Source organism: Arachis ipaensis, chromosome B03 (genome assembly GCF_000816755.2).
Source record: "Arachis ipaensis cultivar K30076 chromosome B03, Araip1.1, whole genome shotgun sequence".
Classification (NCBI taxonomy): Eukaryota; Viridiplantae; Streptophyta; class Magnoliopsida; order Fabales; family Fabaceae; genus Arachis; species Arachis ipaensis.
In genome coordinates this window covers 37,869,121-37,885,201 of record NC_029787.2, presented here as the reverse complement: position 1 = coordinate 37,885,201, position 16,081 = coordinate 37,869,121, and the positions used below count along the sequence as shown (strand labels likewise).

The 16,081-nt window shown below is 42.9% G+C and overlaps 1 protein-coding gene across 2 annotated transcripts; it reads left to right on the top strand.

Moving 5' to 3' along the window:
- LOC107630338 lies at window positions 1,429-2,993 on the top strand. 2 transcript variants are annotated; one of them, XM_016333440.2, is made up of 3 exons: window positions 1,429-2,306; window positions 2,396-2,468; window positions 2,565-2,993. In XM_016333440.2, the coding sequence occupies exons 1-2, from the start codon at window positions 1,722-1,724 to the stop codon at window positions 2,465-2,467; spliced, it is 657 nt and encodes a 218-aa protein (XP_016188926.1). In that variant the 5' UTR covers window positions 1,429-1,721; the 3' UTR covers window position 2,468; window positions 2,565-2,993. The 2 variants fall into 2 exon arrangements, with proteins under 2 accessions (XP_016188926.1, XP_016188925.1); XM_016333439.2 differs by having other exon boundaries at window positions 1,431-2,306; window positions 2,560-2,993.

The following is a 16,081-nucleotide window of genomic DNA, read 5'->3' as shown; positions in this document are numbered from 1 at the left end:
AGCTTCCATCTCCCTTTCTTTCGTTGAGGGAGGGTGACCGGGTCGCAAACTCGGGTCTCTTAGCCTAGCGTTCTCTTCCATATTGATGTACTTTTCAGCTCTTTCCTGTACATCACTTAAAGAGGCGGGGTGTCTTTTTGATATGGATTGTGAGAATGGACCTTCTCTAAGACCATTGACTAGCCCCATGATGACTGCTTCGGTGGGCAGGTCTTGAATCTCCAAACATTCTTTGTTGAACCGTTCCATATAGGCCCGTAAGGACTCCCCGACCTCCTGTTTTATTCCCAGGAGACTTGGTGCATGTTTTACTTTGTCTTTCTGGATGGAGAACCTCATCAAGAACTTTCTTGAGAGGTCTTCAAAACTGGTAATTGACCTTGGAGGGAGGCTGTCGAACCACTTCATCGCTGCTTTTGACAAGGTTGTCGGAAAGGCTTTGCATCGCGTAGCGTCAGAAGCGTCAGCTAGATACATCCGACTTTTAAAGTTGCTCAGATGATGCTTTGGATCGGTGGTTCCGTCGTAGAGGTCCATATCGGGGCTTCTAAAGTTTCTCGGAACTTTTGCCCTCATTATGTCCTCACTAAAGGGATCTTTCTCTCCTAAGGGAGAATCTTCTCTACCGTCGTGGGAGTTCTGACCTTTGAGGGAGGATTCTAACTTTAAGAGTTTTCTTTCTAACTCTTTTCGTCGTTCCATCTCCTCTTTTAGGTTCTTTTCGGTTTCCTTTTGTCGTTCCCGTTCCTGTTCTAGCTGCTCGAGGCGACTGTGGATTAATCCCATAAGCTCAATTGCGTGGGATGGTCCTTCTTTTTCTGATTCGCGCCCCTCCGAGGAATTCACCTTCGGGTTTTTGATTCCGGAGGTGCCTTCCCTGTGTTGATCATTGGCTTCCTGGTGAAGGGTCTGGTCTGCCTCATTGTTTCCAGTGTTCAGATTCTCTTGTTCAGAATCTGTCTCCACATGACCCTCTTCAGGGGATCTATCCGCCATCATTGGTTGATCTCTCGGGTCCCCGGCAACGGCGCCAATGTTACGATGGGTAACCGGAGATTAATGGGCTGGATGGCGTTGGTTGGCCCAAACGTATGAAGGAGGTGGCTTTCGAGCGGACCTGGTACTCGGTGTTCCTCCGTCCGACTTGTACGTGAGAAAGAATGGGGGATGGTACCTGCAAAGACACTCCGATGCCTAAGTTAGCAAGAGTGTGAGCAGGTAAAGATGACCCAAGCAAATCCTAATTCCTCTTCAAATGGCATTACTAAACACAACTTAAATACCTTTAAATTACCAAACAATCCATGTAATTGAAATATATAAAATAAATTAAGTTTGCTGAATGATGGTGTCCCATAAATTAAGTTTGCGCCATAATGCGGTTGCTTTATCTTAGGAATAGAAAGCATGTTGTTTGGCAAGCCCAACTCCAAGGGAACGTTACCTCCCTCTCTTTCTTTGTTTCTCTCTCTTCCAATGAGGCATAGACGCATGTATATATATAAATATAAAGAGATGAGATGAAGTAAGCTTCGCGGGTGAGTTTCCAGACACAACACAACACAATATCCATCACTCAACTCCTCCAACCCAAAAATTTCATTCTTTCTCTTTCTCTCTCTTTCTCACAGGCACACACCGCTAACAAAAACCAAACCTTTTCACCCCTAAAATTATTAATCGATCAAGTGTCTCCCACAGTGTACGAGGAAGGAGGAATCATGGCTATGGGGCCAGAAAGATCCAAGGCACTGCACAACTTCTCCATGCCCTGCTTGAAATGGGGACACCAGAGATTCCTCCGCTGCGTCAAAGTCTCCTCCACCGACGACCACCATCGCCGATCATCCCATCCCGACCCGCGGTTTCTCGCTTCCACCAAGCGCAAAGCCACAGCCACCGGCGACATCGACAACATCGATGCCGTCCGCCAGAAGCTCATGGTGGATCTCAAAGACGCCGCCGATAAGCTCAAAGTTTCAATCTTTGAGGAAGGTACCGTCGCCAACACCACCATCAACAACAACCACGCAAGGCCATGGAATCTCAGGACAAGAAGAGCTGTGTGCAAGTCGCCGCCGCCGACGCACCGTGAAGATCAAAAACACAAGAATCTTGATTCTATCCCTGAAGCTATGGTGGTTGGTGTGGGCATAGAGACCCCCAAAAAGATAACGGATGAAAAGCCCAAGTTTTCTGTTTCATTGTCCAAGGCAGAGATTGAACAAGATTTCTTGGTTTTGCTTGGGACCAGGCCTCCACGGAGGCCCAAGAAGAGGCCTAGAATTGTGCAGAGGCAACTTGATGTACGATATCAATTATGTTTTGTTTTGCTACTTTCAAATTATGAGCTTTGTATTCTTTCTTGAATGTGTTTCCCTTTTTATTGTTTCAGACCCTTTTTCCTGGATTGTGGCTCAGTGAGGTCAGTGCAGAATCTTACAAAGTCCCTGATGTCCCTGAATGAGGTAAATTGGAGGAATTGCATGCATGCAGCTATGAATTTTAATTGAATAACTAAGTGGATGTTTCTCACTAATTTTTTGGTCCTTCATGCAGGGACTGGAATCATATGATGGCAATGCTTCTTCCTGACTTTTTTGTCTTACAGTGTCACATAAATAATGGTAACCACCAAGTTGTCCATGTAAATCACAACACTGAATGCAGTAACAATGAAATCCTTTTGTTTTGCATTTTGTTATCTGAACTATAGCAGCTTGTACATTCTAATAGAGTCATTCTATACATAAACTAAACTACTACTACTTGCTTTGAAATGCCTTCAAGAAACGGAAATAATGCTTTTTTGGTTTCTCTACTTTGTGGTAGAGCTGCTGCTGTTCCAAAAAATTTGGAGGTATTGAGTTTCTCTTAGTCTGTCATAGAATATTGGTCTTACTCTGTTTGGTGGAATTTTGTTACCGATCCACATGAGTTTATTCTTCCTGAATGGGCATTATAGGTGAATCTACCTGAACAAGTTAAGAACATATATGATATACCCTATTGATATATTTACTAGAGTTATTTATGGCACAAATTTTATCAATTATCAGTTATGGATAGAGAAAGTGGGATTTATACTCTTTGCACTAGTGAGTTTAAAACAAAAATGTTTCGGAGCATAGTTTGGGAGTCACAATTTGTCCTTTTTGGCTTTTGTTTTTATTCATTAATTACTACTGAAATAAATATATAATATTTAAATACAATAAATGTATAATTATAAATATTGCCCATAAAATTATAGGTATTAATTGAATAAGATAATTTTATATTATTGTTTCTCTAGCATTACTCGGTTAGGACATTAATGATATAGTTTGTTTTTCTGAGATCAATTTGAATAAAATAATAATATGGTAAAAGGTTTATCCTTTTGGCTACCAAATAAAGGGTAAAGAATAGAGTTGGCTTGGAGGAGTTAATGCAGTATAAATGGCTAGTGATAGATTTGCTTTGGATAACCAAAACAATCTAGTAGAGAAGTTTAGCTAGAATTATTAAATATTAATATGCAATCATGTCAGAGCCAAATGCATTGCCCAAGAACAAAGTCACAAACAATTATAAATGGAAATAAAATAGTGTGACATAAATGAGTTGGATTAAGGAGTCTTTTTCATGATTGAGAGGCAAGACCAGGTGCCCTAAGAAAGGAACAGGTAAGCTGTTTTGTTTGTTGGTGAAAATAGTTCAGAGTTTACCCAGAAAAGAGTAGGAAAGCAATGTTTGGTTTGTCTTATCTTTGTCATAGGTTTAAGAGTGAGATTTTTTGGTCACCATGATTTCTTGGTTTCATGGATAGATTCTTATCAACTGTGGTAGAATTCATGTCGTCTATACAGGTGATTGCAAGTGCATGTTATGCATGAAGATGGATCATTCTTGAAATTCTGTTAGCCAGTCTCATTAGCTAGCTTGGCTAAGAAACAACTAACAAGTATCAAGAGGTATGGACATTGACGTTGTAGGTAAACTTTGAAAGCTACTCATAAATTTAAATAAATAGAACCAATTGTAGACTTAAAATGTGCTGAATTCATAAAAGTGAAAAAAAAGAGAAAGGAATATGGAAATGAGAATGCACATCAATACATGATATCAATCTCCTAATTGCATAATGAACATTTCCCCTCAAGAATTGGCGCTTGATACCCCCTAGAATCAATAGATGAGATTAAGCATCAATCTTAAGATAGTTCATTTAGGGTGCGATTGCATCTTATTTTTAGTTCATAATAAGTTATTAAACATTTTTAATCGACTTGGGGTCAATATGAAATATAGAACAGAATTCAAGCTCTCTGACACTCTCATAAGTAGGTTTTGGTCTCGCATTGAGTTGGTTGGTAAATGGGTTTGTTTAAGAAGGTTACATTGGGTTGGGTGTAGTGGGCTACTCAGGTCATGAGGGACTGACCAACAAAAAGTTCAACTGTTGGGTTGGGTTATCCGGCCCTACCCATGTGACCATGTCCAGAAAAAGTTTTAACTGTTGTGATTCGCGAACCAATTTGGATTAGTGGGATACAAACCAAAATCTATTATTATTATTATTATTATCATATAAGTTGCTACTAAATCATTATAAAATAAATTTATTATATTCTTCTTTCTAATTGTGTCACGTAAGCAATATTTAATAGATGCCAATAATTAACAAAAGTTAAAACAGTACAAAATATATTCTCATGCCTTTGCCTTCTCTCTTCCAATATATAAATTTGTTTCCAGTGGTATCTGTTTTGCAACTAGGTGTCTAGATGTATCCATATACACAATTATGTTGGTTATGTTGAACTAAAGTTATTAATGTAATAGGTAAGATTCTGAATTTTTAAAAATTAAATTATGAGTTATTTAAAAATAATTTATAAGTTGATAATTAAATGGTATTCTTAAAAATAATTATTGTTAGATTAAATTTAGTTTTTAATTACTACCTTAACCCTAATTTTATTAAAATTATCCAATTATTCAAATCCTAATTTTTCAACACACTAATTTTACTCTCCCTCTAACCTCACGCTGTCCCCTTTCCACACACACCCCAGAAGAGAAAGACAATGCTGACGGGAATTGCTTTCATTGCCGCTCTCGATAAATTGAATTGGTTGTGTTGAATAGTAAATTGAATTATGATGAAATAATTATTGAAAATATGTTGTTTGAATAATTGCTGATAAAAGGCTAATGAATTGTTAAAATTAAGGTTAATGAAAGGTTAAGTAAGAGGTTAAGAAAATTTAAATGATCAATTGCGAAACTTTTGTTTGATATTATTGAGAACAGACTGATTTGTAGCTATGAATGGTGCTTGATTTGATGTTATTGTGTTTGTGGCTGTGATTATGATCAGTTTCTTGATTTATGTCGAATGATATGTTGAGAAAAGGGTTGAGAGATGGTTTGGATAGATCATTGACGAGTGGCAAAGTCCGATTTTTAGAGAAGATGCTACCAAAATTTCTATAAGTATTTGAGTGAAATTGAATACTAAAAATAATAAAAATTGGTGCTATTTTCATAAAGACTAGAGACTTTGTTTTGAAGTTTTATTTAGTTAATTTAATTGAAGAATTCTGTTTTGAGAGGTTTTAGAGAAGTTAAAACATTTGAATTTGATTTGGCAAAACGAAATGATTTTTGAGCCGTTTGGAAATGTTTTAAACTTAAAAAATGAAATTAAAATTGATTTTGAGAACCTTGGAAGTACTTTAAAGTTAAACTTACGAAGTTTAAGAGTTGGGTTTGGTTAGTCCTTAAAATGATTAATTAAAGAATGACATGTGAGATTAAATGAGAAGAATTTTGAGGTTGGTTATCGATGACAAGATTGATGATGAATTTGATAATGATAATGATTATACTTGATATTGTGGGGATGGTGGTTTTGTCCCTCCCACGGTGAGGACGGTGGCACTGTTCCACTCACGAATAGGCATGTTGAGATTGAGGATTCTCTTTCTTGCTGCGAATAGACAAGTTGAGGATGAAGGATTTCCTCTCTTATTGTGAACAGATAAGTTGAGGATGAAGTATTTTCTCTCTTGTTGCGATGAGAATAATTAATCTTGTAATTGATGTGATTATATAGAATTGTGCATTTGATTATGATCTTGATTATGCTTGATTGTAATTATGATTATGATTGTGATATATCACTGAATTGACAAGGACGTGAATTTTGTCCCGCTTGCGTGTTGACGTGGCCTTGCTTCCAGGGGAATGTGGTAAGACACTAGTTTCTCGAAATATTACCCCCTAAGTATTCCTTCAGGAAAAGGTTGTAGGATACTCTCCCTTGAAATTATTCCTCTTGGGAATGCGGTTGCGATGTAGAAGTGGAAAAGGTGGTAGGACATTTTCCCTCGGAAATATTTTTCTCACGTTCTCTTTTGATTGTTTGTTAGAAGTGGGGAAGGTAGTAGGGCACTCTCTCTCAAAATTTTTTCCACGTCTCTCTCTGGTTGTAAGGTGAGACGACAGTCTCCGTTGTTTTTTGACACGGTTTGAGGAAGGTGATAAGGCACTCTCCCTCAGAACGTTACTCCTTGAGTATACCTTCAGGAGAAGGTGGTAGGACAACAGAGAGGCTAATCCGGGAGTTGCCAACCGAATTTGTGTCAGGTCTGGCAGTATAATCGACACGTGAGCTCATGACCAGTAGGACATGCATGCATCATACTGCATTTGTTTGAAATTATTTGGACTGCATAATTACCTAGTTTGTCTAATTGATATTCTGTTAACCGCTAATTGTACTACTTGTCATAATTGTTATTTATGTGTGATTGATTGATTGATTGTTTGTGTGATTACTTGTGATTATGACTTGTTGGTTCTGATTATGGTGGATTGTGGTGGTTTGTAAAGATTGACTCTAAGATGGTTTGGATGCTGATTAAATTTTGGACAGGAAGCCGTGATTGAATGAAGGAATTAGCTATGGTGGGAAAAGTTGAAGAAGGTGCTGCAAGATCTTTCTTAGAAGATGCCTATTATGTGGTGAGGATGAGAGCTGTACAATAGAAGGTCCAGTTTTTGTTGTACCCCCTTATTTTTTAATAATTAAAAATATGCCCAAGAGATTAAGTATAAGTATGCTGAGTTAGATGATATTAGTGTGTAGAGTGGAGATATTGGGCTTTGGTTAAAAAGATAGATTGGGCCGGTAATTTCTTTGTAGCGTCAGTTTCTATGAAATGAAGTGAATGAGATAAAAAAAGGTTAACCCTACTGGAGCTTTAGTTTAGGTTTGTAGGATTGGGCCCAGTTGGGTGGGGTTTGATTGGTTTTTCATCGAAAAAAAAAATAATAAGAGTTTAATTAGTTTATAGTGTTGGGATGCATGTGGTATGCCACATCCTTGAAGGTTAAAAAATATTGGGAAGTAACGTAATTGAATTCATTTACGGATCAATGCTCGGACAAAAAAAAAAATAAAAAAGAAGAATCAATATGTACGTATGGTATGAATATTGTAGATGTTTATATTTTTGAGGACTACTCAGGTTAAATTTTTATTTTTCTAATTGAAATTTCTTATGTTATGCAAAATTTAGAAGTCTAAATTTCACCAAATCACTCAAACTTAAATGTTAATTGTACAAGATGTCTCTGGTACGGGTTGAGAGATGGATCGGAAACCTGCGGGTCGAGGCGGATGCCGGATCACTTGACTGGGGTGATGGGGGGAGGTACCTGCAAAGACACTCCGACGCTCAAGTCAGAATGGATCTGAGAGGTAGAAAGTGTGTGGAATGAATGAATACCTGGAGGGACCTGGGTCCTCTATTTATAGGCGATGGAGAATATCTTATCTTATCTTATTTGGCTAAGATAAGGGAGACGTTTGAATTCGAAAGTCGGTTAGGAATCTGAGAGAGACCGTTTTCGGGCCTTCTAGAAGTGGGGAACGGATCGGACCCGGGGAACTGGTGTTGGGTTCGGTCTTGGATCCGAGATGGTGGGCCGGATCCGTAACAGTTGCCCCCGCAGCGGGGGAGCGAACAAGGTCGGTCTGTCGCTTGAAAGGCGCGATGCTTGTCCGTGGGCTTCGGTTTGTCTCAGGAGTTCGTTTGTTTTTTGGAGGGAGATCGGTGCCTCGGCTTCGGTTTCGCTTTGGGGGCTCGTCTGACCGTTTTTTGGTTTGACGTGACTCTTCCGCTTCTGCCGTGTCTGTTGCGTTCTTCGAGGCTTTATTAGCTTCTTTTTTCGAGGGAGGGTCATTAAATGTGAAGGGACGTTTTCCCTTTTCTGCCCCTACTAGCTTTAACTGCGCCTAGGGGCAATTGTGTCTTTTCACCCCTCTCTTTGAAACCGTTTTGGATTTTTATTTCAGTTCCCTCGCTCGTTTCCCTTTCTTTTTCCTTTTTCCATTCTCTTCTGAAGAATTTCTATCTGAACAGAAAGTCTCCTCCTTTCTCTGTGGTCTTTTCGTTTTTTGGTTTTTGCTTGCTGCTTCTGCTTTTCGAGCTTCCTCAAGTGTTCTTTCTGCATTTCCAGGTTAGCGCGTTTCGCTTATTCTTTCCTGTTATTTTGTGAATGCTGCTCTGTCTTTTTGCCATGCATTGTTCTGCCTGTTTTTAGTTTTGCGTTGAACTAGTTTCTTTGGGGGGGTAGTTGTTGAGTTTTTGGAGAGCACCGCCGTATTCATTCAGTGATGGCGGTGTACCGCCGCGTTGGTTTGGTAGTGGTGTGTAGATTTCTGTCTTGCTTCTGTCTAGGGTTAGCAGGCTGATGGTGGTGCTCCTCCCTGTTTTAGGTATGCAACGGCGGAGAAATGAGGGTGTGAGGGCTCCAGTAGCCCCTTCCAGGGGCGTTCCCAATCGTTATGGTTGGGTGACTAGTGATGTATGGGGCATTCCGTCGCGGATGACGGAGGGCGACCTTCAACGGCTCCGTGATCAGGGGGCCATCTGTGGTGGTGGTGATGAGGAGGGGCGGTATGAGCTCGTCCTCCCGGATGCCGACGAGCGCGTTTGTTACTTGAATCTGCATTCCCCCACCGTTCCGGATTGGATGTGGGTTTATGAGTCGATGTTCACTCGTCTTGGCGTGCGACTCCCCTTCTCGCAGTTTGTTCAGGATCTGTTGAGTCGGTGTTCTGTGGTGCCGTCTCAACTTCACCCGAACAGCTGGGCTGCTGTGCGGTCGTTTGAGTTGGTGTGCCGGTATCTCGACCTTCTGGCTTCCGTTCCTGTTTTTCTTTTTCTTTTCTTATGCACTCTCCCGACTAAGGAGGGGAAGCATAAGAAGGGGTATATGTCTTTCCGGGCTCAGCCTCATCGCCGTATTTTTCGAGGTGGCTGAGTTGAAGGAGGAGCTCGAGGCTGCCGAGATTGCGAGGGGGAAGGCGGGTATAGTCTTCTGAGGAAGCCGGGGCGGAGATTCTCCGGCTTTCCGAGGTTGAGACTTCACTCCTTTCTCAGCTGGGCGAGGAGCGGCGCAAGGCTTCCGATGCGGGTTCCCGGGCTGCCGTACTTCTTGCTGAGACGGAGGCTCTAAATGCCGAGGTTGCTACATTGAAGAGGGAGAAAACGGAACTGTTGGCCGATGCTAAGGATGCAATTGCTGCTACCGAGGAGACGATGAAGGCGCAGGCTCTGGTGCTTGCTCCGGGAGTGGATGTGTCCGTGATGGGAGCATTCAAGACCGTTCGTGATGGCCGGATAGTCGACCTCGAGTAGCTTTATCTTTGTAATCTTTGTTCTCCCGCTCTTTTAGACTTACTTTGTTTTTTGGATACTTTTTGGTTTGGCCGTGGGCCGTGTAACCGTGACTCCGTAACTTTTGGTTTTTTGTTTTAACAACTTTTCGAGCCGTTCGGGCTCTTTTCGTATGTTTTGTTTTAAAGCTATTCCGTTTAATTAATCTTCTTCCCGTATTTGGGATGAGTGGACCGTCGTGTGGTCGGGTTTATATGGATATCCGCGGGTTGGGCTTGGAGGGTGATCGGTCCTCCAGTCGTGGCCGTGTTTTTGTTCCGTATTTGGGACATTGTGTGAAAAAATAAGGAATTTAGGGATAGCTCTGGGATGATGGCTTCTGTGCCGTAGGTTAATCGGAAGGGGGTTTCCCCGGTAGCTGTCCGGGGGGTCGTGCGGTATGACCATAAGACCGATCCGAGTTCGTCTGCCCATAGCCCTTTGGCTTCGTCGAGTCGTTTCTTGAGGCCTTTGACTATTATTTTGTTTGCTGATTCCACTTGCCCGTTTGTTTGGGGGTGTTCTACCGAGCTAAAGCGGTGGGATATGCGTAGTCCGCTTAGGAATTCCTTGAATTTTATGTCGGCGAACTGGGTTCCGTTGTCCGAGATGACGATCTCGGGGATCTCGAATTGGGTGATGATTTGTCGCCAAAGGAATTTTCGACATTGGGTCGCCGTGATAGAGGCTAGCGGCTCGGCCTCGATCCATTTGGTGAAATAGTCTATGGCGACGATGAGATATCGGAGTTGGCCTGGTGCCGTGGGAAAAGGTCCGACAAGGTCGATCCCCCAGGTGCCGAATGGCCGTTCTGCCGATATGATGCTGAGCTGATGTGGGGCGGCTTGGTGGATGTTGGCGTGCCTTTGACATTTATCGCAGTTTTTCACTAGTTGCATGGAGTCCCGGATGATCGTGGGCCAGAAGTAGCCGGCGCGGATGACTTTTTGGGCAAGGGTTTTACCTCCGACGTGGTGGCCGCAACAGCCTTCATGGATTTCGCGTAGTATGTATTCCGTGCTCCCGGGTTCGACGCATTTGAGCAGGGGTTGCGAGAATCCGCGTTTGTATAGTTGTCCTGCGACGACCGTATAACCGGCGGCCTCCCTTTTTATTCGTTTACCCTCTTTAGGGTCTTCGGGCAGTTTTCTGTTGAGGAGATACTGTAGGATGGGGTGGGTCCATGACTTGTGGTGGGAGTGTGTCAGGTGGGTGTCGGCTGTTAAGGATACAGACGGCGTTTTGACGACCTCCTGAATTAGCGATTTGTTGCCGTGTCCTGGTTTGGTGCTAGCAAGTTTGGAGAGGAGGTCGGCTCTGGCGTTTCTTTCCCTGGGGACGTGCTGTATGATTACCTGGTCGAATTCTTCTTTTAGTTTGTTGACCTTGCCGAGGTATTGTTGTAGTAGGGGATCTCGCGTTTGGTAGTCTCCGTTGATTTGGGAACTGACTACTTGCGAATCCGTGTTGATTTCCAGGACCTTTGCTCCGACTTCCTTGGCTAGGGCTAAGCCTGCCAGGAGGGCCTCATATTCTGCTTGGTTATTTGAGACTGGAATTCGAATCGTACTGGCTGTTAGATCACGACTCCATTTTGACTTTCGAGAATGACTCTGGTACCTCCGGAAGTGACGTTCGATGAGCCGTCAACGTGTAGTTTCCATGGTTCGGGGGTGGAGTTTCCCGGTGTCATCTCGGCGATGAAGTCGGCCATGGCCTGTGCTTTGATTGCGTATCGGGGTTCGAACTTGATGTCGAATTGGGATAGTTCGACGGACCATGCTAGCATTCTACCCGCTAGGTCGGGCTTCTGTAGTACCTGTTTGACTGCTTGGTCGGTTCGAACCGTTACGGGGTGGGCTTGGAAATATTGCCGCAGGCGTCGGGATGCCGTGAGGAGGGCGAAGGCTAGTTTTTCTAGGCGCGAGTAGCGGGTCTCTGCGTCTTGTAGGACTTTGCTTGTGAAATATATAGGTTTTTGCTCCTTTTCCTTGTTTTCTCGGATGAGTGCCGCCGCGAGTGCTTCTTCCGTTATGGAGAGGTATAAGTACAGGGTTTCCCCTGTTTGGGGTTTGGCGAGGATTGGTGGTTCCACCAGGGTTTTCTTGAAGTGTTGGAATGCCGCTTCGCACTCTTCTTTCCACATGAAGGGGGCTCCTTTCTTCATTAGTTTGAAGAAGGGGATTGCTTTTTGGGCTGATGCTCCGAGAAAACGAGATAGGGCTGTTAGTCGGCCGGTGAGCTTCTGAACGTCGAGTAGGTTTTTTGGGCTCGTCATCTCGAGGATGGCACGACATTTCTCCGGGTTGGCTTCAACTCCGCGTTGTGTAATCATGAAGCCAAGGAACTTCCCTGCCTCCATTCCGAAGGCGCACTTTGTTGGGTTGAGTCGCATTTGGTGCCTTCTTAGGGTGTCCAATATGACGTTGAGGTCGCTGATGAGTTGTTCGTCGGAGTCAGTTTTGGCGAGCATGTCATCTATGTAGACTTCTAGTTTTGTTCCGGATAGGTTCTGGAATATTTTGTTGACGAGCCGTTGGTATGTTGCTCTGGCGTTTTTCAAACCGAAGGGCATGACTGTGTAGCAGTACGTGCCGTCGGGGGTGATGAACGCCGTTTTTTCCTCGTCGGGTCGGTGCATGGGTATCTGATTGTAGCCGGAGTTCGGGCGTCTAGGTCGGCTAGGAATATCCCGGCTGCGTCGCGGGATTTTTTCCATAAAGCCAGGCTGGTGTTGTCGCATTCTGCCGCGATTTCCCGATCTCCGTGGATGGTCCCGATGGAGTCGTCCTCCGCCACGAACTTCATAAGGAGGTATTTGGTAAAGATGATGGCCGAAAAGTCATTGATCGTCTTTCTTCCGAGGATGACGTTGTAGGCAGTGGAGTCTTTTAGAACCACGAATTCGGCTATGAGCGTCCTCCTCTTGTCACCGGTTCCTATGGTGAGGGGGAGTGTGATGGAGCCTTCCGGTTTGAGGAAGTTGTCCCCGAGTCCCGTGACGCCGTTGCGGTGCGTCTGGAGATTTTCGTCGCGGAGCCCAAGCTTGTCGAAGGCCCCTCGAAAGAGGATGTTGGAATCTGGGCCGGTGTCTACTAGTATTCTTCGGACTAGTCCGGTTCCGATCTTCGCCGAGATCACGAAGGGTGCGTCTTCGGCTGCGGTGCCGTGCTGGTAGTCCTCGGGTAGGAAGATTATTGCTTTGTTGGACACGGGAGTTGGGGCTTGGTTTCTGACGGCCATTACCTGGAGGTCTTTTTTTATCTTGGATTTTGACTTGCATGGTGCATCTTTGCCCGTGATGACGTTTACTATGATGGTCGGGTCTTCTTCTGGACTTTCTCTTGGGGGTCGCTTTTGGGTTCTCGGGTTACGTCCTTCTTTCTCCGGTGACCTGTCTCTCTCTGCGCGTCTCGGTTCTCTGATGATTTTGGTAAATTCTGGGAGTTTGCCGTCTCGTATGGCTTGTTCAAGGGCGTCTTTAAGGTCGAAACAATCCTGTGTTTGTGACCGTAGCCTCGGTGGTATTCGCAGTAGAGGGTTTTGTTGCCCCCTGTCCTTTCCTTGAGTTGTCGGGCTTTCGGAATGATGCCTCGATCCGCTATTTGGTGGTATATCTCGGTAATTGGTGAAGTTAGGGGTGTGTAATTGGAGAATTTGCCTATTCTCGGTGTCCGGTTGGTCGGCCTCGGGTGGTCCCGTTGATTTTCTTTGGGTGTTGCGTTATGGTGAGGAGCTGAATTGCCGCGTTGGTTGTTGCCGTGCTGCCGTTTGTTGGCCGCGACGACTTGGCTGACTTCTTCGTCGTTGATGTAGTCTTTGGCGACGTTCTGGATCTCATGCATGGTCCATACCGGTCTGGTGGTGAGGTGTTTGCGAAAATCTTCGTTCATTAGTCCGTTGGTCAGGCAAAGGCTTGCGACGGAATCCGTGAGTCCGTCGACCGTTAGGCATTCGTCGTTGAAGCGGTCGAGGTATTTTCTTGTGGATTCGTCTTGTTTTTGTGTGACCCCGAGCAAGCTGATGGGGTGTTTGGCTTTAGTGATCCTTGTAGTGAACTGGGCCATGAATTTTTGTGTGATATCGTGGAAACTGGTTATGGATCCGTTTGGGAGGGCGTTGAACCATTTGATCGCTGGCCCGGCGAGGGTTACCGGGAAGGCTCTGCATCGGACCGCGTCGGCCGCTCCTTCTAGGTTCATTCTGGCTTCGAAAGCCGTTAGGTGTTCTTGGGGATCCTTAGTTCCGTCGTACTTCATATCGGTAGGTTTGTCGAAGCCTTTGGGGAGTTTTGCTCTTAGGATTCTTTCTGTAAAGGGTGTAGCGCCCATTATTATGTGGTCGTTTCTCGTGCGTTTGGTGTTTCGGTCCCTCCGATCTTCGTCTGAGTAGTGTTGAGGGCTCAGATCTCGAGAGGTGCTACGGTTATGTTTCTTGTTGTATCGCCGTTCTGGTGATTTCTCGTGTCTGTGATCGCGTGATGAACTGCGACCGTCTCTTCTGTCGTGTCGTCGGGTTGGCGATCTACCGTGGCGAGATCTTGATCTGGAAGTTGCATGGCTTCCGTGCTCGTTGTTGTGTTTTCCTTTATTGGTTATCTTGCCTTCGAGTTCCTGAACCCGGAGGCAGAGATCCTGGATGATCTGCGCTGCTTTGTCGCTGGCTTTCTCAGGACGTCGTCTGTCCGTGACGTCGTAATTGTTCGCGTTTTGGACCGTGCTCGCTATTCTTGCTTGGTTTGTGACTTCACGGTGCTCGGGGGTCGGGTTAATTGGTTGAGAGTCATCCTGGCTTGAGGGGGTTTCCTCTAGGACGTCCCCCATCGGGCCCGGATGGCGCAGGTTCCCCACAGACGGCGCCAATGTACAAGATGTCTCTGGTACGGGTTGAGAGATGGATCGGGAACCTGCGGGTCGAGGCGGATGCCGGATCACTTGACTGGGGCGATGGGGGGAGGTACCTGCAAAGACACTCCGACGCTCAAGTCAGAATGGATCTGAGAGGTAGAAAGTGTGTGGAATGAATGAATACCTGGAGGGACCTGGGTCCTCTATTTATAGGCGATGGAGAATATCTTATCTTATCTTATTTGGCTAAGATAAGGGAGATGTTTGAATTCGAAAGTCGGTTAGGAATCTGAGAGAGACCGTTTTCGGGCCTTCTAGAAGTGGGGAACGGATCGGACCCGGAGAACCGGTGTTGGGTTCGGTCTTGGATCCGAGATGGTGGGCCGGATCCGTAACATTAATTATAGTTTCATTTTTTTAAATCAAGAACTTAATTATTTACTAACTCCCATAATGTGAACTTCATAATTGTTAATCATTTAGTAAACATTAAAATTATAATTTGTCATTTATGTGTTTATATTGATTTGTATAATATTATATTTTTATTTATGTATTTATAAGTTTAATGTTATTTATTTAAGTTAGTTACGCACATAATAAAATTTCTGAAGTTTTATTTAAACAAAGTTACATGATACGTATAGAAAATAATAATGATAAGATATCCATAGATTGGGATTTTGAACTCCAAATTAATTACCATATAGTATTTTGTAAGCTTGTAGTGCTGTTAATAAAAAATAAGTAATAATAATTCTATACATGTATAAGTAGGTTTATATGTTGGCCAGTTCTATGGTGGCATAAGAAATGGTGTCTAGTGGTGGTCAATTGTTGACCCACCAATAAATGTATGACATTTGAAAAAAGATTATAAAAGAAAGCTTGCTTAGTTAGTACTGAAAATGATAAAATTTGTTTAATTGAATTCTCTTGCTCTTTTTTCTTTTTTTCTTTAGACGTTAATAGTAGATTACCAAATTTACATTTTTATACATTACTTGAAAAAAAAAAGAAAAACAAAATTTACAAGGGATAGGGAAAAAATAAAAAAGAAAAATAAGAGAAAAACTCTATTATTTCTATTAGTATTCATGATCACTAACATATCTTATAAATTATAAATGTTTAATTTAAATATTGTAATATTAATTTAAAATTATAAATTTTAATTATGTAATATTTTTTGAATAATTATCCAAAAATGTCTTCAAAATTTTTAATATTGAAGATTTGAGTCTACTAAGTTTTAAAATACACAAAACAATCCATAATATTTACTTTTTTGTTAGATAATACAGTCTCCTTTTAATTTGATTCTTTTAATCAAAATGACTATTAAAATTTTTAAATATTACTTTTGAATTTTTAGAGACAATTTTATACTTAACTTTTCGAATCAAATTGGAGAGAGACCGGATCGTTTAACGAAAATAAATGTTGGAGACGGTTTTATCTATTTTAAAATCTAAGAGACTAAAGTCTCTCATTTTAAAATACCCAATGATTGATTTT

Bases quoted from the DNA above. Each gene is read 5' to 3' on its own strand.
- LOC107630338 (XM_016333440.2), top strand. From the start codon at position 1,722: ATGGCTATGGGGCCAGAAAGATCCAAGGCACTGCACAACTTCTCCATG. The intron at 2,307-2,395 runs GTACGATATCAA...TTATTGTTTCAG, and splicing joins TTGTGCAGAGGCAACTTGAT to ACCCTTTTTCCTGGATTGTG.